At 36.7% G+C, this 24511-nt stretch overlaps 1 protein-coding gene across 1 annotated transcript in view; it reads right to left on the reverse strand.

The window, feature by feature from the left end:
- Positions 1-24511, reverse strand: part of Prtg (protogenin) — a 116904-nt gene that overhangs the window by 52946 nt on the left and 39447 nt on the right. Inside the window, exons 3-6 of the mRNA XM_076849404.2 lie at positions 5436-5580; positions 3945-4078; positions 1037-1174; positions 615-773 (exon numbers count right to left, since the gene is read on the reverse strand). Of these exons, the coding sequence (XP_076705519.2) occupies positions 615-773; positions 1037-1174; positions 3945-4078; positions 5436-5580 (576 nt within the window). The remainder of the gene's footprint in view (positions 1-614; positions 774-1036; positions 1175-3944; positions 4079-5435; positions 5581-24511) is intronic.

Here is a 24511-nt window from a genome sequence, read left to right on the forward strand (position 1 = left end):
AATGACAGAAACAGTCAAGGAAGTGTACATCAAATGAAACAAGTTGCCTTTCTAAAGATGTCTGACATTCTGAGCCTCCTGTCCACATCCCCATACCTACCCAGGTACCTTCTCTCTGCACTACTCATTAGTGTCCACTTCCTCCATGTTTTTACTGAGACCATTTATATAAACACATCAAAAGTATGCATGCCCACAGTCCTTCTTAACTGAGCCCAACATAAGGCCACTTGTAAATACATGCAATCAATAAGTTCAAATTTTAGATTATTGAATGGGTATGGATATGTGGGTAGATGAAAAAGAGAAGAAAGGAGGCTAGCAAGTTATGGGGCCTCGGGTTTGATCCCCAGCACCACAAGAAAAGAAAAAAAGAGGAAGAAAAAGGGAAAGATCAATAAGGAACATACAAACAGGATAGTGACTTCAGAATGGTTCTGTAGCTATACTTAATAAAGGAATTTAATTTTCCTCTAAAATTTATCGTTGTAAAGTATACTTCTTACTCACCTTCTCATCAATGCTACAAAACTCAAGAGTAAGGTATAAATAAGATAAAATGGCAAATGTTAAGATGTAAGATTCTCCTGATTATGGAATGAAAGAATACATACCTAATACAGTTAAAGTTGCCATGGCAACCGTAAAGTTGCGTGTGCCAGGGGTAGTAGCCCGACAAACATACACTCCAGCATGTTGTAATTTGACATCAGATATCATGAGATTACCATTTCCAAGCACTCGAGTATTAAAGACATCAATGGACTTGTGATCTATTCCAAAGAGAATATTTCAGCTAAAACAATGTAACATATAATCCAAAATTGTACCAAAAGACAACTATCCAAGCAATCAATCATGAAAAGTATAAAAATTATCTATAGTAAAACCTCTTATCTACATGCTGAAATGCCAAAAGAAGCCACTCAATTTCAAGTACCAAATGTGTTTTATTTATAAAATGAAAATTTTTACTTTTTTTTTTTTGAATGAACAAAGTTTAAGGAAAAGACTCACATATTGAGAGAAGACTTACCAAGACGGCTCCAAGAAATGATTGGTTTGGGATTTCCTGTGGCCATACACTCTAAAACAACAGTCTGATGAAGAGACATTGTTATGTTCTGTGGACCTGCTATAATGGTTGGAGTGTAGAAGGATTTAGACTCCTTTGCTTTGGGGAGGAAAAGACAGAATTCAAAAATCAAATATAAGTGAAACACCATTAAAACATCAATTCTTAGTCACTTTTTCTAAATAGGAAACTTCTTTAATCTTTATTGAGATATAACTCCCATGTCATACAATTCACCTATTTGACTTATGTAATTCAATGGTTTTTAGAATTTTCAGAGTTATGCAACTATTACAACAGTTAATTTCAAGACATTTTCAACACTCCAAAAGATATCCATATCTATTAGCAGCCACCCTCCAATCTTCTCTCTATATAGCATGATACCCATTTATCAAGCTTCTGTTTCTCAGAATTTGCCTATTTCTAGACATTTTATGTGAAAGAAACCTTAATATGATATTTTTGTGACTGACTTATTTTCACTTAACCTAATGTTTTAAGATTCACACATATTGCTGAAACGTGTCAGTACTTCATCCCTTTTTTCTGAATAATAATAAAATAATATTCAGCTATGGATAAAACATTTTATTTTTCCATTTTTCAGTTGGTGGATACTTTAGGTTACATCCCTATCATTCATTTTTTTAAAAAAAATTTTTAGACGTTGATGGACTTTATTTTATTTATTTATATGTGGTGCTAAGAATCAAACCCAGTGCCTCACATATATGCTAAGCAAGTGCTCTGCCACTGAGCCACAACCTAGCCCCCATATCATTGCACTTTTAACTGAGATGGAAGCATTATTTAATACTTCAACGGATCTTGGTAAGAATTTATGTGACGGTGGAAAATTAACGACGAATTAGCCGGGCGTGGTGATGCTCGCCTGTAATCCCAGCAGCTCAGGAGGCTAAGGCAGGAGGACTGTAATTTCAAAGCCAACCTCAGCAAAAGTGAAGCAAGCACTTAGCAACTCAGTGAGACTCTGTCTCTAAATAAAACACAAAATAGGGCTGGAGACGTGGCTCAGTGGTCGAGTTCCCCCTGGTAACCCCTACCCACGCAAAAAAAAAAAAAATTGAGGAAGAAGAGTGAGAATGCTTTTGTCTTGATTTTTCATGCCAAAAAGCTAACAGATACTAAAATTAAAGCACAGCATATAATCTATTAACTTCAGTCTCAATATTTTTCAAAAAATTTTTAAACCTTAAAAGCTATTTGATGAAGTAATGTCTCTTGTAAGAATAAACATTCAAGTAGAGGATAGGAAGGGCAGCAGAATACAACAGACACTAGTATGGCAGTATGTAAAAAAGTGGATGAGTAACCGATATAAATCTGAATATGTATACGGGGTAAAAATGGGAGTTCATTGTAATGTTTTGAACAACTAATAATAAAAAAGAAAATAAATAAATATAATATAAACAACAACAAAAAAAGAATAAACATTCATGCTGGGCACAGTGGCACATGCTTGTAATGCCAGCTATTTGGGAGGTTGTGGCAGAAGGATTCAACATTCCAGGCTGGTCTCACAACCTGGCAAGACCCTGTCTCAACATAAATAAAAAGGACTGGGGATATAGCTCAGTGAAAGAGTGGGCCCTGGATTCAATCCCCAATACCAAAGAGGGGGTGGGGTGGGGGGAGATGAGAAAAGATTATTAAAGATGTCTTTAAGCTGGCACATGCCTAAGCAACTCAGTGAGACCCTATCTCTAAATAAAATTTTTAAAAGGGCTGGGGATGTGGCTCAGTGGTTAAGGGTCCCCAGGTTCAATCCCTGGTACCAAAAAATATCTTTAGTGCAGATTTTCTTCCTTTATATCCAATTAAATTTAAATTTAATTATTTTAAATTAAAAACTAGCATCTCTATACATAATTCATTTTAATAAGTTATATATTTCTTTCTTTATAGTCATCTCTATAAAATTTCCCTCCTACCTATATCATGTATGGCCAAATATAGAAAATTATATTCACTTAATATTAACAATAACAATTTCTGAGTACTGAGATCAAGGATGTTATTTTTAAACTTTTATGTTTATACTTTTTCCATGGTTTAATATAAAAATTTTATAAATATTACTTTTTACAACAAATATATATTGTTTGTGCACATACTGATTGTTATTTCTCTTAAAACAACAAACAAAAGAATAAGAGACTATAAACAAACATCTTTATTGACAGTAGACAACTCTGGTGTAAACAGATGATTGTTATGTTCTTTTTATGTACTTTCTATATTTTATGCTTTTAAAACCAAAAGTGAAATATTTATAAAAAAAAAATTCACTCTTTCTTAAATTTGCCATAATAGAGCTAGAGGTGTAACTCAGTAATAGAGCACTTGCCTAGCATTTGTGAGGTCCTGGGTTTGATCTTCAGTACTTTAAAAAGAAAAGGAAAGCCAGACATGGTGGCACACATCTATAATCCCAGTGATTCAGGAGGCTGAGGCAGGAAGATCCCAAGTTCAAAGCCACCCTCAGCAACTTAACAAGTCCCTAAGCAACTTATTGAGTCCCTATCTCAAAATAAAAATATAAAAAGGGCTGGGGATGTGACTCAGTGATTAAGCATTCCTGGGTTAAATCTAAAAAAGGAAGAAAGGAGGAAGAAAGAGAGAAAGAGAAAGAAGGAAGGACGGATAAATGAATGGACACACATAACACAACAGAAGACAAGCAGCCTGGGAAAGCAGAGTTCCTTAATAGATAAAAATGACCATTTTCCAAACAGATTACAATAATCAAGTGTAATTAAAATACCACTTTATGGAATACAACTAGAGGAGAAAAAGTAATCGAGGGGTCAATAAGACCTGAAAAGCCACTTCAGTGAGATACCTGGAATCACAGTTAGAGAGGCCTCCACACTTTTGCGCCTGTGAGCTACAGCAGCAGCAACACAACGATAATTCCCAGCATCCTTTAGGCCAACATCATAGATCTGCAATACTCCTGTTGGTAGGGCAGTTATCCTGTTATGAGAAGAATTAAATAGTTGAACATTTTGTAGATTTTTTATTTTACTTAACACATCCTATAACAGGAATTAATACACTCACTTTTTTACAGTGCTATAATATAATACTTTAAAGACCTATAATACTTTAAAGACCCTTTAATTCTGTTTCCTATAGTACTGGAGAATGTACCCAGGGGTGTTCTACCACTGAGCTATACCTCCAGTCCTTTTTATTTTTAGATAGGGTCTTGCTTGGTTGTTGAGAGCCACAGCCAGACTGCGGCACTTGGTTGCTGAAGCTGACCTGGAACCTGTGATCCTCTTGCGCCTCCAACGTGGCTGGGATTACAGGCATGTGCCAGCACACCCAGTGACCCTTTAAAATATTAGTTTGGGTTGGAGATGTAGCTCAGTGATACAGCCCTTGCCTACCATTCACAAATCCATAGGTTCAATCCCCAGCACCAAAAAAACAAAACCAAAAGTCGAACATAACCTCAATTCTGTTGTTTTCATTTGGGTCACAACAGATCTCTAAAATACAAATAATTCTGTACAATATAGTTTGTGAGATCTATCAGTCTAATGTTATATAGAAGGTTCCATTTGACATTCCAGTTTAGATTTAGCTAACAGATGGCCCACAGTTTTGTATGATTTATTTTCAAATACTGATTTTTCATAAATATCTATGTATGAAGGTATACTCAGATGTTAATTTTTTTTTAAAAAATGATAAAGCCCTACTTGGAATAACTTTTTCCATTTTAGTGCTCTGCCATTTTAACCAACAATTTTTGCCTGTTTAGAAGCAGGAAAGAAAGTCAACTTTTGGAGTTGCTACCAAGTTCTTTTTATTTTTTTAATATATTTATATTTTTAGTTGTAAGTGGACACATTACCTCTTAATTTTATTTATTTTTATGTGGCGCTAAAGGATCAAACCCAGTGCCTCACATATTCTAGGCAAGCACTCTACTGATGAGCCACAATCCCAGCACCTGCTAGCAAGTTCTTAATCCTTGAACCCCAGATACTCTCAGAGTACAAGGTAGTGCATGTGTGTGTGTACAGGTGTGGCTATGTATGCATAGTAGATGGGCTGTGATTCAAATCCTCACTCAGGTCCACAGTTAGACAAAATGAGCAAGGAAAACAGCAGGATAATCTGTCTGAATTATACCTATACAAGGAAACTAGCCCCTGTTCTAGAAATTAATGGTGTAATTCTCTAAATTTGAAATGTCTCGGAGATCAGTTATTGACACACTAAATGAAAATGAGCTGCACAACAGTCCTTTTCCCTCTATAGTCTCATGTGAAGTTGTCATTATTCCTGTGTTACCTCCATAGGAAAAAAATACATTTACCTATCCATAGTTATAGGTAGAGTTGTCCGATTAAATTCCCATGTTATAATTGCAGGAGGATTAGATGAAATTTTACATGCAAATCTAGCAACTCCACCTTCAGGGACCTCAGTGGAAATCGGCTGAACTTCAAATGCAGAAATAGCTATAGGATAAAATTCAACAAATTTAGAATGAGCACATGACAACTATACTCAGAAATAACATTTTGCTAAATAGTATTTACCAGATGTGAACTCCTGCTCAGGTATAAGATAAACTGAACTTAACTAGTACAAAGATAATTTAGTAAATAATTTTGGAAAAAAAGCACTGAGTAGTTGCCTGGTCTTTCCCAGAATTAAATTCTAAACAAAAGTTCTCAAGAAACCACCCATCTGGAGAGGAAAGATCAATACAACTGAAACACAAATAACAGTTAATGAAGGTGATTACATATCAAATACTACTGTAAATCAGAGGGAAGAGGAATGAAGACAAGCTAGTCAGGTAAAAATCATTTATAGGAATTTTCTGAATTGGTTTTTGAAGAATCCATTAGGTTCATTTGAAAGTACAGAAGCATGACATTCCATGTGAGAGGAATATCATGAAGACAAGTTCATGGGTAAAAACTGCAGCTTGTGTTCACATGACTGTGAGGAGACAGCTAGGACTATCCACACAGTATTTCCAATGAAGGGCTCAGGAGAAAGCAGAAGGTGAGTAGAAATAAGATTCATACCATGGTACAAATTAAAGTATCACTGAATATTTTTTGAGCAAAGGAGTATCACGATAATAGTAATGCCTGGAAAAAAATTAATCAGGAATGGATTAAATAAAGGAGTCCCAAGTCTAAAGTCTAACTAACTGCTAAGGACATATCTGGGTTGGTGGCAGTGGGGACGAAGAGATTCTAGATACCTTAAAGAAAACAAAAGACTTGTTTCTTCTTGGACACAGATACATAATATGCTCGGATTCATATGAAGTTGGTATTGATGGGACAAAATGAGAAAGAAGAGAGAAAAATGGTGCATCTGATGAACAAAATTTAGAGAAACTCCAGAGACTATTTTTATGCTCACATATTTCCAAAGTGGACATAAACTTAAGTATTGATATTTTCTTACGAATGGTAATTCTGTAACACTCTAGGTAGTCCCTCAATCCAGGCTACAGCACTTCATTGGAAATACTGTGTGGATAGTCCTAGCTGTCTCCTCACAGTCCTGTGAATTCTCCTCCCTCTGATACAAAGAAAGGGCTCCAAGCATAATCTCATAGTCTTACTCCCCTTCCTCATGCCCTAGTTTTTTTTTCAATCATTTATACTTTATCAATAAAGCAAGAAAATTAAGAAGAGAAATATAACAAGGGCTAAACTTATGCTTCATTAGACTAGAAAAGGGTAAAAGATGACAGAAGACTAACAGATTCTGACTTGAACATGACTTCATTTTTCTGTAGGTAGATTGCAGGCCTTTAGAGGTAGGGACAGGAAAAGAGCAGTGAAAACACTCTTTTAGTAGGATCTACTTTCAAAAGGGGTGAAGTGGGATAACAAAATACTTTGTGTATATGACCCCCCCCCAAAAAAAAATTCTGTTTCTTCAAGAACAGCAGCACTCACACTACTGTCAGCAATCCTCAAAGTCAAAACCATTTGAAAATAGCCATCTTGGGCCTTTTACATTTTCTTTTCTCAAGTGTATAGCATTTTCCAGAAGCAACAGAACAGGTGATACTGCAAAAGACTAAATACAGAAGCAGAAGTGTATGGGAATTCAGCTGTCAGAATATTCTATTAATTAGAGATTTGCACAAATGTAAAGCAATACCACTCCTCTTATTAATTTTTCTTTTAGAAAATGATTATCTTAATGTGAAATATTAATATGTAGTAGATCAATATTTTCATTTTTAAATGGATTTTTAAAGTTCCTAGTCATAAATTTTTAACAGTAAGATCACTAGATAATAAGCTACATAAATAAGTTCCTTGTCCAAAATAAGTTTTAAGAGCATAAAGAGAGTAAATGTTTTAGAATCACTATTCAAGAACATCAAACTGTAAAGAGAAAAAGGAACGCATATACTGTTGGTGGGATTATAATTGGTAGAGCACTATGGAAATCAGTATGGAGTTTACTTAATGACTGGAATGGAACTAGGGAATAAAATTGACCAAATTGTGTTATGTGCATGTACAAATGTCACAACAAATCCCACTCTTATGTATAATTATAATACATCAATTAAAAATTGATTTTTAGAAAGAACTTCAAACTTTAAAAATCAATTCACTTTTTCCTTTTAATTGCCTCTGTAATCACCAGGATGTTAGGCTATGAACATTTTAATTCTGGATTGAATCTATGGACCACCACTGTTGTTCATCTACTAAAGAATTAAGAAAACTCACCTTCAAAATATCAGGTTTACATTCACAGAGACCTGGTTTCTCAGAAACAATGTAAGATTGTCTTTTTATGATTAATTAAATTTACATTCAATATACTCATTTTCTCAGGAATTAGGACCTATATTTCCCTAAGCTTAATGCCTGCTTTATAAATATTAAGTGATCTCATTAGTGCCACATTTACCTTTTCCATACATAAGGGGGTGACCTTTGGTGATATTTATTGATAATTCAGTTTACATTCAATTAACAGAGTTAAAATGGGAATTTAACCATATTCTTTCCCAGCCTTTCTCTTCTCAAATTGAAATATACAGTTTAGCTTTTCTTCATAGAGCAGAAGCTCTTCCAGGACTATCTATTTGAACAATTCCTTCTTCCTTTGCCCACAATTGAGATCAAATACTCAATTCGATATGCTTTATCTCCTATATCGGACTTCTTTCCATCCCTAATAATCTTTATGCTCAATTATCATATCTAGCTTGTAAATCTGAAAGAAGATGCTTCAGTAGTATCTCCTCTGCCAGCAAAATCACCCTCCAAAGTGATCATCATAAAAGAAAAATGCAATCTGTGTTGCTGATGAATTAACTGGTTTTTTCTTTTTTCAGAAATCTATAGCCTTGTACTTAATCTCTTATAATTATGTCCCACTAACACTGAACTGTTTACAGTTCTCTGCATACCTCTGAACTTTATATGATATGTCCTCTTTGTTCTCTCAAATCCCCCAGGTCCCTTTGCCAACCCATCATGGCTTAAAGCCCAATGACTTTCTCCCATGACTTCTGGGAAGTTGTTCCTGACCCTCTTGTCTGCAACCTTGTACTGCAGACCTTCACTGCTGCTTCATCATACAATTATAGGTTTAATATACCTTATCTGAAATGCTTAGATCAGAAATTAACTTTAGATTTTGGAATTTTTCAGAGCTTTGGAATAATTATATAGGCATTACCAGTTAAACATCCCTAATCTTAAAATCCAAAATCTCCAACTTTTTGAGAAGTTTTGGATTTGGGAGTATTTTGAACTTCAGATTTTCAGATTAGGGATCTCAACCTGTATAATCACCTATCCACAAGTCTGTTTATAGGGATTCTATACTATGAGTTCATTGAAGGATAGAAATGGGTCATAATTTTTACAGAATCCCTTATGACAAAGAATGGCACAACAGACTTGGCCAAAAAAAAAAAAAAAAAAAAAAAAAAAAAAGTTTGCTGAGGGATTAGGATTTTTGGCTCAGTGGTAAAGCACTTGCATAGCACTGGTTGAGGCACTGGGTTTAATCCTTAGCACCGCATAATAATAAATAAAATAAAGGTGTCATGTGCATCTACAACTCAAAAAAAAAAAAAAGGTTACTGAACTGAACTGAAAATTTTAGGACTTTCTCCAATTCCACCAGGTTTTCAAGCATAGTAACTAGAATTTTAAGGAGTCTAGTACAGGTAGTGAGGGCAATCTGGATGTGACCCAGGTCACCCCACTAATCACCACAGATGATTAGGCTGATGTGGCTGGTAAGGCGGGTGTCCTCGTCCTCCCTTACTACTCCATGTGCATCCCCCCTGAAGCTGTGCGCTTTGTCAAAGATGATGGCCTTTCCTGATAGAGAAGTACCATACTTAGGTCAAGAGTATATGAGCAGCTGCATTCCCCTGCTAGAACCTCCATACAAGCTCTCAAGGAATGTGGTATAAACAGCAAGGCATGGGATGTTAAGAAAATAATGCTTTTTATTATTTTTTTTGTTGCTCAAAAGATGCCAAACATTTTAGCTGCATGATTTTTTTTTTTTTTTTTTGAGACAAGTTCTAAGTTTCTTAGGCCTAAGTGACTGGTGCTGCTTTGAACTTGTGATTCTCCTACTTTAGCCTCCTAAGTAACTGGGATTACAAGTGTGAACAGTGGTGCCCAACAGCTGCATAATTTTTTAAAGACAAAGTTTGTTTCAACTATATCAAAGGAGTTTTATAAAGAGTAAATAAGCCAATATAGTGAGGACCCTTCATTAGTATTATAATGCTTTTCTTCTTCTTTTTTTTTTTTTGCAGTGTTGGGGATTGAATCCAGGGCCTTATACATGCTAGGCAACTACTCTTACCAATGAACTACACTCCTAACCCATAAGCCTTTCACAAATGCTGTGATTATTAAGAATAAAAATCATTATTCTGTTGTCTTGAGTAATATCCTTCCAACCACTTAGGCAACTGAAGGTTGTGGGTTTTTTCCTCTGAATCTCATCTAACCAATCAAACAACATGCCTCAGAACCACTACTTTTTCTTTAAGCAGTCTCCCTTTTTTCTCAGATTGATAAACCTATGAAATCCTTCTTGAGATTTTTGACTATACCAAAACTCAACTGGGACTAGGGGTGTGGCTCAGTGTCAGAACACCTACCTGTTCAGCATGTACAAGGCCACAAGCTCAATTCCAAGAACTTAAAAAGAACAAACCAACTTTATATTTTAGGCCAAAGGGCTAGAGCCTAACAGTCACACAATTCTGTGTCATGATTTGGACAGGAAGCATCTCCCAAAGGTTCTTGTGTTGAGGGCTTGAGCCCAATGCAGCAGTGTTCAGAGGTGCATCTCTTGGGAAGTGATTGGGTCATGAAGGCTCTGACCTCATGAACAGATTAATCCGTTCGTGGATTTATAATCTGATGGTGTTTTTGAGAGGTGGCAGAACTACAGGATGTAGGGCCTAGTTGGAGGGAATAGCGTCCTTAGGGGCATGCCTCCGGGGACTGTATCTTGTCCCCCTAGTCCCTTCTGCTTCCTGGCTGCCATAGGGGTGAGCTGCATTGCTCTGCCACACCCTCCTGCCATGATGCCCTGCCTCATGGCAGGTCCAGAATAAATGCAGCCAGCTGACCATGGACTGAAAACCTCTGAAACCATAAGTCAAAATAACTCTTTCCTCTTCTAAGTTGTTTTTTTTTTTTTCAGGTATTTTTGTCCCAGCAATGAAAAGCTAATTGAAACAGAAAGATAAATGAAATTATCTTCTAACCTATGAAGGGTATTCCTATTCTGGTTTTCAGCAAGGTATGAAAGCAGTTTTAAGGTATGTTTTTAATCCTCAAGAACACTTTTATATGCTTTTTTGTAACTTTTGAGAAATTAACCTGCTAGAAAAATAATATTGCCCAGAAAATATCAAGGCAGACAGTGCTTAGGATCCTCATCAGTACCTTGGATACAAAGAAAAGAGGCAAATATGAGTCAACAATGAAAGAAATCCCTCTGTTTATTATTCCTCTGGACACCAACCCATCCTCTTCTCTTACCACTCAGTTCTGGATGTTATCTGTCTTTTCTCCCTCATGCATATTCAAACTCGTCCCCTGGCTCCTTCCCCTCAACATATCAAAGTAATCAAGTCTCTTCCAAACTCCAGAAACAAATTGACTCCAAACCTTTTTATTTTTCTTCACATATTCATCTAGCAGCTACCTACTCTCTGCACCCCATGGATAGAAACTTCTCTAGTTTATACTAGCTGTCTCCCTTTCCTCTTCTCTGAATGCACACCTCAAACATAGAATCTGTTATTTCCCCTCTTTTATTGAAATAGTGTCTATGACACTATGTACTCCTGGTCTTCCGTTTATTTCTCTAACCCTTCCTGTCTCACTTTTCAGGGGCTCACCTCCTCTTCTGCCCTTCTTCCCAGAGAGTCTCTGTTCTTTTCTCTCTCCACATTCGCCTTTGGTGATCCATCCACTTTCTGTTTCAGTCACATCCAGCTGTTGCTGATGATTCCCCCAACAGATTTCCAGCTCAGATACTCTCTCAGAGATTTATACTCATGCTTTATACTCAGAGATTTATACTCATTCATCTTGACACCAAGCCATCCTCTTCCCTTACCACTCACTCATTCCAAATGTCTACTGGTCATCTTCACCTAGTATTTATAAGAGGCACCTCAAACTCACACATTCAAAATGAAATAATCTTCCTTCTTCCAAGCATGTGTCTCTTCTGCCTTAGCTATGTCACACCACTACCCAGAGTTAACTCACTTGAGCTTGACTGACTCCTTCTACATTTCCTTGGATCACCTGTTTCCAGTGATTTAAAGCCCTAAACATATGTCAAATCCATTCCTTTGTATTCCTGTCCCAACATCTCTCACCAGAAACACCAACAGCCTCTTACCTGGTATCTCTTTCTTTCCCACAATCTCCCCTGCAAAAACATACTCCGGACATACCTAAACCAGTGTTTGACTGACTGCATCTGTTTCACAAGTGGCTTTCATCTATATTTATTCGACACCTCCTATAGGTCAGTCCACTACTTCTAAAACCAAAAGAGGAATGATCTCACAAAACTGTGATTCCAATTTAAATGCTGTCAGTACTGAGTCTTAGCAACCTTCCTTTTAAATCTTTAAGCTGCTTAGCCTCATTACTTGAAAAAAGGAATGCATATATCCTTGCTACAACAAAAGGAACAAATATCATTCTACATGGCACATATATATTTTTTGACTCTGTAGTCTTAGCATATTTGTTGGGTAGCTTGTGGGGGTGGGGAATAGGTTGTATTAATTATTTCAAAATCATACTGTTTAGATGGCAAGCATACTATAGTATTTAAACAATCAATCTTATATAAGAACAGTGTATCTGCTACTAAATATATCTGATAAAACTGACACAAAGGATTAATTTCCATTACTCACATATTGCTATTAATCCCACATCTTAATTACACCATGCATCTACTTTGTAGTTAATCCATGCTGACAGGCTCTGAATCATGCAATTCTTCACAAATAATGGGCCAGATTGTCTCCCCAACCCTAGAAGATTTTGATTACATTATTTTAGGGAAATTTTAGACGAAAGCAATCACTCCCTAAGTGTGTTAATCCGTTCAATAAATACAGAATTTGAGGCCTAGGACATCCTAGGTGCTAAGGATCCAATGATAAACAAAAATAAGAGACTCTATTTTCAGGGATCTTTGCCTGGAGAAAGGCATTTAACTCAATTATTGTGTGAGTACATAATTTTAAACTGTGATAAATGCTATAAAAGGAAAAGTATAGAGCATTAATTATAACAGGTCATAAGAAACTTAATGACAGAAACAACAATAGCTTAACAGATATTTTATTGCTAGGTACTGCATTAGTTTATTTTATCCTCAAAGTTATTATTATCCCAATTTTATCCTCAAAGTTATTATTATCCCAATTTTCAGCTAAGGAAACTGAGGCACAAGGAAATTATGCGACTTGTTCAAGGTTTTTCAGCCAGTTGAATGGTGATGCTGGGATCTGAATCTAAGCAATCAATTTTCAGAGACCCTATGTGAATTCTCTTATGAGTAATAAAATCTGGAGATGCACAGTGTTTGTGGAAGATAAAAATAATCACGTTTTAATTCCAAGTAATCCTGTTCAGTGTAAGCTGAAATATATTGGCTTTCTAGCTGCGTAAGAACATGTGTTAAATTCCTAAAATTTCCAAAACAGAATATCTTTAAACTCCTGCTTACTAAGATTTAGAACACTAGGTTTTTAGATCTTTTTTTTTTAAACAAAAGAAAGTATGTAAACTGAATTAAACTACCTAAGTCTAAAATTTTGGAATCAAAATGTTTTCAAGAAACAAATCTATTTTTGTAAAATAATCTACATAATGAGAATACGAGCTCTTCCTTTATTGTTATTCTTCTAGTTCTAAACCCACATACACTTCTATCATCAAAGAGCCAGGTACCTAGAGGGTGAGTGCTAAAGGCAGGGAGACCACTAAGAGACTATTTAAAATGGAGGAGAGGGCTGGGAATGTGGCTCAAGCGGTAGCACGCTCGCCTGGCATGCGTGCAGCCCGGGTTCGATCCTCAGTACAAACAAAGATGTTGTGTCCGCCAAAAACTAAAAATAAATATTAAAATTATTTCTCTCTTTAAAATAAATAAATAAAATAAAATGGAGGAGAGAGATCTGCATTGGGTTTAAATGATGGCAGTGATAACAGGAAAAAAAAATGGGGCACATACAAGAGACACTGTACAAGGAGATGTGTTTTGCTTTTAGGTACTGAGGATTGAACCCAGGGTCTCATGCACACTAAACATGTTCTCTACCAGTGAGCTATATCCTCTGCCCTGAGACACTATACAAAAGAAGGATTTGGCCAAGAGACACAGGGAAGGACCCATGGGGCTCCCACCCCTAGACCCTCTACTACCCCAGTGCTGCAGATTGAACCCAGGGCTTTGCACATGCTTGGCCAGCATTCTGCCACTGTGTTAACACTCCAGCTTTTCCCATATGGTTCAGAAGTCTCTGGTCCATATAACTAGAAGGTTGGGGGAAGATTACGGTGATGAAAGAGAACAGGACAACAGTCCAGATGGCTGCTAACTAAGCATTACAAACTCTCATCTGATCAAAGTGAGAAGAAATGGGACATATTAAGGAAGAAGGCGAAACTGTAAAATTAGGCCAGGGATAAATAATTTAAATAAACAACTTCAAATATCCATTTATCTTGATTTTTTACTAACAGCCCAGCTGTTAGGCTGCTATTAAGATTTACAGAGATACATCCATGGGTCTTTATCATAGCAGCCTATAAAAAAAGCTCTGTACAACATGTAAAATGAGCAGAAACAAGGATTTCTTACTTTGGAGGTTCTGCAAGAATTAGTTTGGAAACAACAGTGCTTATGCTATTTTTCCAATTTTAGGGTGTGTGTGTTTGAAACTGAACCCAGAGTTTAATATTAGTTAATTATTCTCATTTCTTGATGACAGAAATAAAGGTAATAGAAAACTGAGGTAAAAGAGGTTTTTTTGTTTGTTTGTGTGTTTTGTTTTTTAAAGTTAAGTAAAATCTTGGCCTCACTACTTAATAGAAAATCCAGAACAAAATTCAGAACATGGCACAATTTAGGTGTATGCAGGGAAGCAATACGGTAGCATAGTTTTGCAGGTAGCAATGCAGATATTAAAATCCACAAATCTGGATTAGAATCACAGATTTGCATTCATGAGCTGTATGCACTCAAAAAGTTCCTCAACCTCAAAATGGGTATGATATTAATACTTTCTGGCTGGGAACTATGGTGCACATCTGTAATCCCAGTGACTCAGGAGGCTAAGGCATGAGGATCACCAGTGAGAGGCCAGCTTCAGCAATTTAGCAAGGGCCTAAGGAATTCAGTGAGACTGTCTCAAAATAAAAAATAAAAGGGGCTGAGGATATGGCTAAAGTGATAAAGTGTCCCAGTACAAGTAGACCCCAGTACTACTGCTACTAATAATAATATTTTCTAAGCATATTTAAAGAATAAATTACATATTTTTTGACAGTGCTGGGGATTGAACCCAGGGACTCAAACACACAAGGCAAGTGCTCTCTCCTTGCACTACATCCCCAGTCCTATGTATGACATTTGCTATGTGTACACACACCCACACAGTATGAGAGCACTGGCATGTATTTGGGTCCTGCTTGGCACTTAATAAACTCTTAGTAGCAGTGCAGGAAGTGGTAATAGTAAGAGCATGCCTCTCTATGAATGCACTAGTTTTATGTTCAGCACAATGACTCAAAGAAAGTCAAAGGATGCCAGTGACCCTTATGCAATAAAAATAAACTTTAAAGCCTGAACAAAAGGCAGAGGTATTCTAAGATCTAATGTAGCTTTTACATAACGGTACATAAAATGCAGAGAAACAGAAATGATTTTCCCATTTTGAATATGCATAGATAAATTATTTGAAGAGGATAAAATCCACTACTTCAATGATGCAGTACTAAAAGACAGACTACAAAGAGGCAATTAAGTTTGGACATCTAGAAGTAGGACTATATGTAGTTGTTTTAATTTTATTTTCTTATAGATTTCCTAGGAAAATGCATGAATAAGAGAAAGCAGTGATATTATATATATGCCTCTATGGGGCATGGGTTGAAGGAAGAGTTCGCATAAATTATTTAATGCTACTCTACTTCCTGATGAACTTCCTCATCCTTTCTTTTGTTTTTTAAAAAGAGGGGACTTAGGTACCTTTATTTTATTTGCACGTTGTGCTGAGGATCAAACCCAGTGCCTCACAGGTGCTTGGCAAACGCTCTGCCTCTGAGCTATAGTCCAAGCCCCTCATCCTTAGTTTTCATCTGCCTTTTCACTCCTTTTAAGTTCTTAACCTTTTGAGCAGATGTCACCTGTGATCTACAGATTCTTGATGTACTCCCTAAGCATTACCTTAAAGCTGGAAATTATAAGAAAAAAAATTATAAATAAAAGCATTTTCAATTTTAAAGTATTATGTAAGACTTTATAAGAAAACTTAGAAACTTTAGAAAATCATAGAAACATGAAATATTTACTCCATACCATGCTATCCTTAAACTTTGTTTACCAGTAAGTACTTTTCTACTTTTTTGTTTGTTTTGCTCTGGTTTGGTCTCCCTAGAGCTGTAGAATCAAACACAGAGCTTTGAGCAGGCTAGGCAGGTATTCTATCACTGAGCTATATCCTCAGCCCTGTTCTGATTCATTTTTTTAAGTGAAGCATTAAATTGAATAAATGAATATGTCCTTTAGAATGAATGCTTGAGCCTTCTAAAATTCTACTTTGCAAACTATTTTCAGCATTATCATAATGTTTTGTACTTATTTAAACAAACCACATCGGCGTGTCCTTATGCAAATCTCAGCTTACTTCCTATGTGGACTTTGCTTCTGCCAGTTGGGTATGATTTTACAAGTCCACAGCCTCCTTGTGAAACCTGACCTCTTTTTTCCCTCCACAGTCAGTGCTAACATAAACCAAGAGCTCCACAAGAAGTCATTAAAGCTGTGCTGTTAAGAGGCCAGAGCTCTATAAAATAGGCAAGAAACAAGGTCTCAAGAAACATTGGCTATCCTCAAAAACAACCTTGCAAACACAATAAATGTAAGTGCCTATTTTATTTGTGACTTCCTCCTCTTCACCTGTCTACTTAATCATTTGCTTCTATGATTTACAGTCAGGAAGAAGAAAAAAAAAATCCCCAATACAGCAAAGCTGCTCAGATGAAAATGTTCTTCAACTTTTATTTGGTCAAAAAGCAATACATATATGATTCTACACTGAAAATAACATGACTAAATTAATATGTCAACACTGGTTTGCATATTACACTAATTCAATAAGTATTAAATATGTCATTCATGCTTCTAAAATTTTGTGATGAATACTTAATACATGCTGATTTTAAACCCAATGAAAAATTATGGATACACAATCTGTAATAACCTACCAACCAATAATTTAAAACAAGTTCACTAATTATTTCCTTTTTTGAAATATTTTTAGTTGTAGATGTTCACAATACCTTAATTTTGTTTACTTTTTTTTTTTTTTATGTGATGCTGGGGATCGTACTCAGTGCCTCAGGAGTGCTAGGCAAGTGCTCTACCACTGAGCCACAACCCAGCCTTTAGATTATTTCTTTTTTCCCCCATGTCTTCATACATGTATTTTGGATAATAATGTCCATCACATTCCACCATCATTTCTAACCCCATACCATCTCCCTTCCATTCCCACCCCTCTGCCCTATCTAGAGTTCATCTATTCCTCCCTTGCTCCCCCGCCTCCCTACCCCACTATGAATCAGCCTCCTTCTATCAGAGAAAACATTCAGCCTCCTTCTATCAGAGAAAACATTCGGCATTTGGTTTTTTTGGAATTGGCTAACTTCACTTAGCATTATCTTCGCTAACTCCATCCATTTACCTGCAAATGCCATGATTCTATTCTCTTTCATTGCTGAGGAATATTCCATTGTGTATATATGCTACATTTTTTTTTTTTATCCATTCATCTGCTGAAGGGCATCCACAGGTCAGCTATTGTGAACTGTGCTCATATAAACATTGAGGTGTCTGTGTCCCTGTAGTATGCTGTTTTTAAGTCCTTTGGGTGTAGACCGAGGAGAGGGATAGCTGGGTCAAATGATCCTAGATTATTTCTTAATTTCTTAAAAAAGAAAACACATTATTTCTGGGCTGGGGCTGTAGCTCAGTGGTTGAGCGCTTGCCTCGCATGTGTGAGGCACTGGGTTCGATCCACAGCACCACATAAAATAGATAGATAGATAGATAAAATAAAGATATTGTGTCCATCTACAACTAAAAAAAACCATTATTTTTAAATTGTATAAAAATATTCTTTTACTAAACCGAAAATACAGAAGTCAGAATTTTGATGCAGGGTTTAAAGCAGTGGTCTTGTCACTCTGTTCAGCTCAAGGCCTCACAGCTGGTAAAGGACTGCCACTGCCACACCCCCTCCCTGGGGAATACTAAATGGCAGGGGAACATGGCCAGCAGTCACGTTCCAGTGCTTCTGTTCTATTTCCCCCACCTCTTAGTCAGCAGTCAATAGCTTTGGGGAAAGGTGTAAGGAGCTCATCAAGAATAGAGAGAGCTGGGCAGGGTGGCACATGCCAGTAATCCCAGAGACTCAGGAAGCTGAGACAGGAGGACAGCTAGTTAGAGATCAACCTCAAAAACATAACAAGACCTTCAGCAACTTACCAAGACCTTGTCTCAAAATAAAAAATAAAAATGACTGGGGATATAGTTCAGTGGTGAAGTGCCATAGGGTTCATTCCCTAGTATACACACACACACACACACACACACACACACACAACCCACAAGAAGATTTCTAATGCTGGTTCTCAAATCGTCCCTAATTTCAGAGTTCATTGTTAAGGTTTACACTTATTAAATTTATTTGTATGGCACTGGTCTTTCCATCAAGCCAAGCATTTGTCTACTTCAGACTTTACTTGTCAAAACGGCTGCAACTTCTTGCCTCATCAGATTTGATCTCACTGTAAGTCTTTGAGTTTGAAGACTAACTTGCAACTGAACATTAAGTAAAACTGAGAGATCTGGTCCCATCATTTAATCAAACCATGGGGGTATGGGGTATCAGCAAGTGAAAACCAATCAAATACCAAAATGAAACTAAAACTTCTTATATCCTTAAGACTAGGCAAGAAGCTACTCATACTTTCCTCTTGTTATTTAGAAGAAGAAAATCTCATCTGTTTAATAAAATCAAGTAACAAGACAACGGATGTGACCACTACATCCTGGGTGTCAAATCCTTTGTCCAGCTGTACTAAGTATCCAAAAGCTATTCTATAAGCGGTCTATGAACTGAGTTCTAGTGAGTATGTCATTCTGCTTCCATCGTGGCAATGCTGACAACCAAGAGCTACGAGATACATATTGACTTTTCAAAGGAAATGCTTAGGTCAAAATATGTGATCAAATAAATATACATAAAATGAAGGTTAGAAACTTTGTGACAAAGCTGGGAAGCAGGGACTTTCAGAAATGTACCTATATGTAAAGATTTCACACACTAGATTATTTTCCAGGGTATTCTTACTGTATTCAACTTAAAAGGCCCTTTTAATGACACTTAGAATTCTTAGCATCTCTGATATTTCATCAACCTCACTCTGCCAAACGCCAGACTTTGCTCAATTTATTTGGTTGGAAAGAAGAGTGACACAAAGCTCTTCAAAATTCCCTTTGACAGCTGGGCCACTGACTACTGTTCAACAATTCTCTTATTAAGCTCTTATTAATAATTGGTTAAAAATTTCCTAACTTTCAAAATTATTTAGTCCTCAGCCTCCTCCATCCGAGATTGTGAATTCCTTGAGTTCAGAGAACATGTCTTACTTGTCCTTGTTCTAGGAGCCAGGAGAGCACCCTGCATGCAACAGACATTCAATAAACACTTATGGAATGAACGCAAGGACCCATATCACCACCTTCTTGAGACTAATAATAGAAAACCTTGCCTCTTATCTTCCCTGAAAAGGGTAACAAAGTTTGGATATATCACTTTCTATTGTATAATCCTGAGCAAATATACGTTAAATATATTCTATTCTACAAAGTATGGTTTGGAAAAGGTGACGCCTTTAAAGTACTTAACACAGTGCCTATAACAGTGAAAGCACTCAATACATTTAAGCTTTTTCTATCATTTTATCAGATACAAATAACCATTACTTTGCTGCTTTGGTGCTGGGAATCAAACTCAGGGCCTCACAACTGGGCAAGAATTTAACTCTGAGCTACACCCCCATGACCTCACCATCAACTTTTTTCCTTATCACCACAATCTCTCCCTCTAACTAGCTTTTCTTCCTTCATTCTTGGTTCTCATGAAGAAGTAAACATTCTACCCTCTCCAGGCATTCTTAGTCCCACCCTGCCTTCCTGCTCTAGGGCCCTGTTCCATGTATTATTTCCATTCTCTTGCATCACTCTTTACTAGTTTTCTTCATCAGTGGCTACGAGTATGTCTTCCCTATCCTAAAAAGTGGCATCTACTTCTCAGGCCTAGTGAACATCCAAACAATTTCTCTTTCACTTTAGTTCTTCTTGAATGACTCTACCCACCTCTTCCTTATTTCTGCTCAGTGAGGCAGGATGGAGACAGGAAGACAGAAGAGCCACAGGTGTATTGACATGCAGGATTCAGAAACGTCCTGAGAATGAGTTTTTCCTTAAGACAAAGTAGTGTTCAAAAGTCTGATTCAAAAATAACATGCCAATTTGGGTAGGGTATTATGTTAGAAATTATGGCTTCCTGACTCTCAAATCAGGCCAGTCATCAGGCCTCACGAATCACTCAATATCAAAGAGGAAGAGAAGAGAAGGAATAGTGGGGGAGATGCATCTGGGGTATTGATTGGGGGGGGGGTGTATTGATTAAATTAGCTTTGGAAAGCTATAACAAGACCAGTTCCAGTGGGAGAAACTGGAACAGAGAACACAGGTTTGTCCACTATTTGTGGTTACTAAAGTTCCAAAATGAAACACAGGAAATGCAGTTTTACTCCTCCTCTTCCTACCACTGTGCTGGACTAGTTTAAAAATATACACAGAGTGGCAACACTCTTCTCAGCAATCATTGCTGTTCCTTCCAGTTTTAAGGGCCCTTCCCAGAGGTACAGTTCAGTTTGCCCTGATCCTCTTCCAACTCGATATCATGGGATATATGGAGTAAATAGAGGTTACTGCTCTAGTTACAGCTATTATAGTCATTTCAAAAATGACCCAACAAGAATAATCTCAATCTTCAATGATATATTCCAAACAATACATAAGACAATCAAGCTTTCTTTTTTGGGGTACTAGGGATTTAACCCACTGGTGCTTAACCCCTGAGCCACATCCACAGGCCTTTTCAATCTTGAGACAGCGTCTCACTAAATTGCTTAGGGCCTCGCTAAATTGCTGAGGCTGGCCCTGAATTTGCATTCCACCCTGCCTCAGCCTCCTGAACTGCTGCGATTACAGGTGTGTGCCACCATGCTCAGATAACAGTCAAGCTTCCAAAGGCCTGGGCTTAACTGTTAAACAGAGGACTTCATCCACCTTTCTACTTCTGGCATCCCTTCTAATGCATATTCAACAAGAAAAGTGTCATTAACTTGGCATCTGTCTCCTAAAATGTTCAAAGAGCACAAGAACATGAAATCAACAGTGATTCCAATGGGTCTAAAAGTCATAGAACTTTCAACATAAACTTTCATCATTTAAATTGTACTAAAATGAAATTAACTCACAATCATGATGGCAATGAAATTAGAAGGGAACTAGAAGAGAGAATAAGACTACAAAGAGCAGGAAACCAGAAGACTTAAAGCTAAGAATGACTCAAAATCAGTACAAATCTTCTTAGATTCCTTCTCACATCATTATTATTTTGTATGTTTAGTTCTAGCACATGAAGCGGCCATGAAACAGTTCTATCCATACATAGACATATCAGAACCACGATGAACCATTGATACTAGATTAGCCAGCAGACACAAGCCAGTGAAAAGGGATGAGGACAAATATATTTTCACTGGTTTAAAGGGCACTGGACAAATACAGAGTGAGGAACCCTTTGTTCAGAAACCAGCATGACTACAGTGCGTATTCAGTAGATGTAAAGAAGTTTATACAAAAAAAAAAAGGAAAAAAAGTGATAGAAAACTGAAGATAGGCAATTTTGCTCAAGCTAAGCCCTGTCTGTGAATGTAGAATGAAAAGTCACAAACCTGCTGTGGTGAGTGGTGCACACCTGTAATCACTACTAATCAGGAGACTGAGGCAGGAGGATCACAAAGTGTAAGAACAGTCTGAGCAACTTGCTGAGGCACTGTCTTAAACTAAAAATGTAAAAGAGCTGGGGATGTATCTCTGTGACAGAGCAATTGCCTAGCCTGTACAAGGTCCTAGAGGTTGTATTCTTGGTGCTGGAAAAAAAAAAAAAAAAAGCTATACCCCATTTATAACATTTATACAGAAAGACAAAAGAATTAGAGAATTGGAAAATGAAAACCAGAAAACAAAATTTGGAATACTCATACTATCTGATTTCAAGACATGATAATTTCAAGAATGACGATAAAACTACAGTAATCTAGGAAGTAATGGTATTGGCAAAGGGACAGAGATCAATGAAGAAAAAATACAGAAGTAAACCAATACAAATATGTCAATTGATTTTTACAAAGTTTCAAAAACAATTCAAAAGAGAATGGATAGTCTCTTCTTGACTCCTACTTGAACAACTAAACATCTATGTACAAAAAAATTAATCTTGACTTGTACATTATACCTTATACCAAAATTAACTCAAAACAGGTTAAAGACCCAAATGAAATGTAAAACATTTAGAAGAAACAGGAAAAACCTTTGTGTCCTTGGGGTAAGCAGAAGCAGAAAGTTCTTAAATATGACAGCATAATCCATGAAAGAAAAATATTGATAAATCAGATTTCATAAAAAATAATAAAGCTGTTATGCTTGAGAAAATCACTGTTAAGAGATGAAAAGATGAGGCAACAAGTGAGAGAATTTGCAAGTCATATATCTGACAAAAGATTCAGAATATATCAATATTGCTCCAAACTCAATAATTAGAAAACAACCCAATAAAAATTGGACAAAGACCTGAATACTTTATCAAAGAAAATGTATGGATGGTAATGAAAACACATTCCTCTTAACTAGTCATAAGTAAATGTAAATTGAAACAATAAATAAGATATCATACATCTGCTAGAACGGCTCAAATCAAAATCAACACCAAGTGCTGGTGAAGATGTGAGTATGTGGAACTTTCATTCATTGCTAGTGAGGATGGAAACTGGTAATCACCTTGGAAAATAATTTGGCAGTTTCTTAGAGAGTTCAATACATATATAACATATGATCCTGTATTCAGATGTTCAAGTATTTACTCAAGAGAAATGAAAACTTCCAATCACACAAAAACCTATATAAGTTTAGAGTAACTTTATTCATAATGTCCCCACACTGGAACAACCTAAAGTCCTTCAAGTGGTGAGTGGGACAACTAAGGTAAGGCCACACAATGGAGTGTTACTCAGTAATAAAAAGGAATAAATTATTGATACACTCCACATAAATCTCAAAACGCATCATGCTGAGTAAAGGAGCAAGACCCAGGGGCTGGGGTTGCGGCTCAGTGGTAGAGCGCTCACCTAGCACATGCGAGGCCCCGGGTTTGATCCTCAGCACCACATAAAAATAAATAAATAAAATGAAGGAATTGTGTTAACTACAATTAAAAAATATATATTTAAAAAAGAAGCAAGACCCATAATGCGTACTTTCAATTATATGCCATTCTGAAAATGCAAAATATAGTGGCTGCTAAGTATTAGGGAGAGAGAGAAAGCTGATTACAGAGACATCATAAGAGAATATTTTGGGGTGATGAAATTCTGTATTCTGACTGTGATAATTGGTACCCAACTATGCATATGTCTAAACTTATAGAACTGCAGCTCACAAAAAGTGAGGTTGTGTGTACAAAGTGCCAGTTTTATTGACAAACTAGTTAAGTAAATTTTGAATTCTGATTTGAAGCAGTGAGACTGACATATTTCAACTGCCTTGTGGCAGTAACTGAATATGTAATCCTACTGGGCCAGGCTCGCTTGAGGGTCTTCTTACTCCAGAGCCTGGATTTCCTCTGCTCAAGCAATGGTGAAGCTGGACAGCCTGCTTGCAAAAGCCAACAAGAACAAGATATTCTATAAGAACCTGGGTAGCCTTTGTTTTAAATGTCCTTTCTTTCTAGGTGATACCACTAGCATTATTAATAAGTAGGATTGGTTTTGAGGTAGCTATACGGTTTTACAGATACCGTTATACAGATTATACACATATTCATGGTGTAGCTGGTTGATTCACTTTCGCTCACTGGGTGGGAGTGACAAGGGGGGAAGAAAATCAGCAAAATAAGAGCACAGCCTCTGTTCATTTAGAAGTCATCATCCAAGGTAAAAGAATTCTGTGCTGAATTTGACATCACTCCCATCCTCTGATACTTACCGCTCTTCTCAAAGAAGTTAGTTCTCCCTTTCAGCAAAATATTCTCCATTAAGTCAAAGGAATTCTCAACTCTGAAAACCTTTCTAAAGCCAAGTGCCCATATAAGCCTGTCAGAAAGTCAATGCACTGCTTCATCAATGTACAATTCATCTCAGTGAGATGAATTCACAGGCAAAAATTGAGTTTTACTGCATGTAAATTAAAAATATATTTTAAAGTGTCTCTTACAAAACAGAA

This window comes from Callospermophilus lateralis, chromosome 3 (assembly GCF_048772815.1).
Source record: "Callospermophilus lateralis isolate mCalLat2 chromosome 3, mCalLat2.hap1, whole genome shotgun sequence".
NCBI lineage: Eukaryota > Metazoa > Chordata > Mammalia > Rodentia > Sciuridae > Callospermophilus > Callospermophilus lateralis.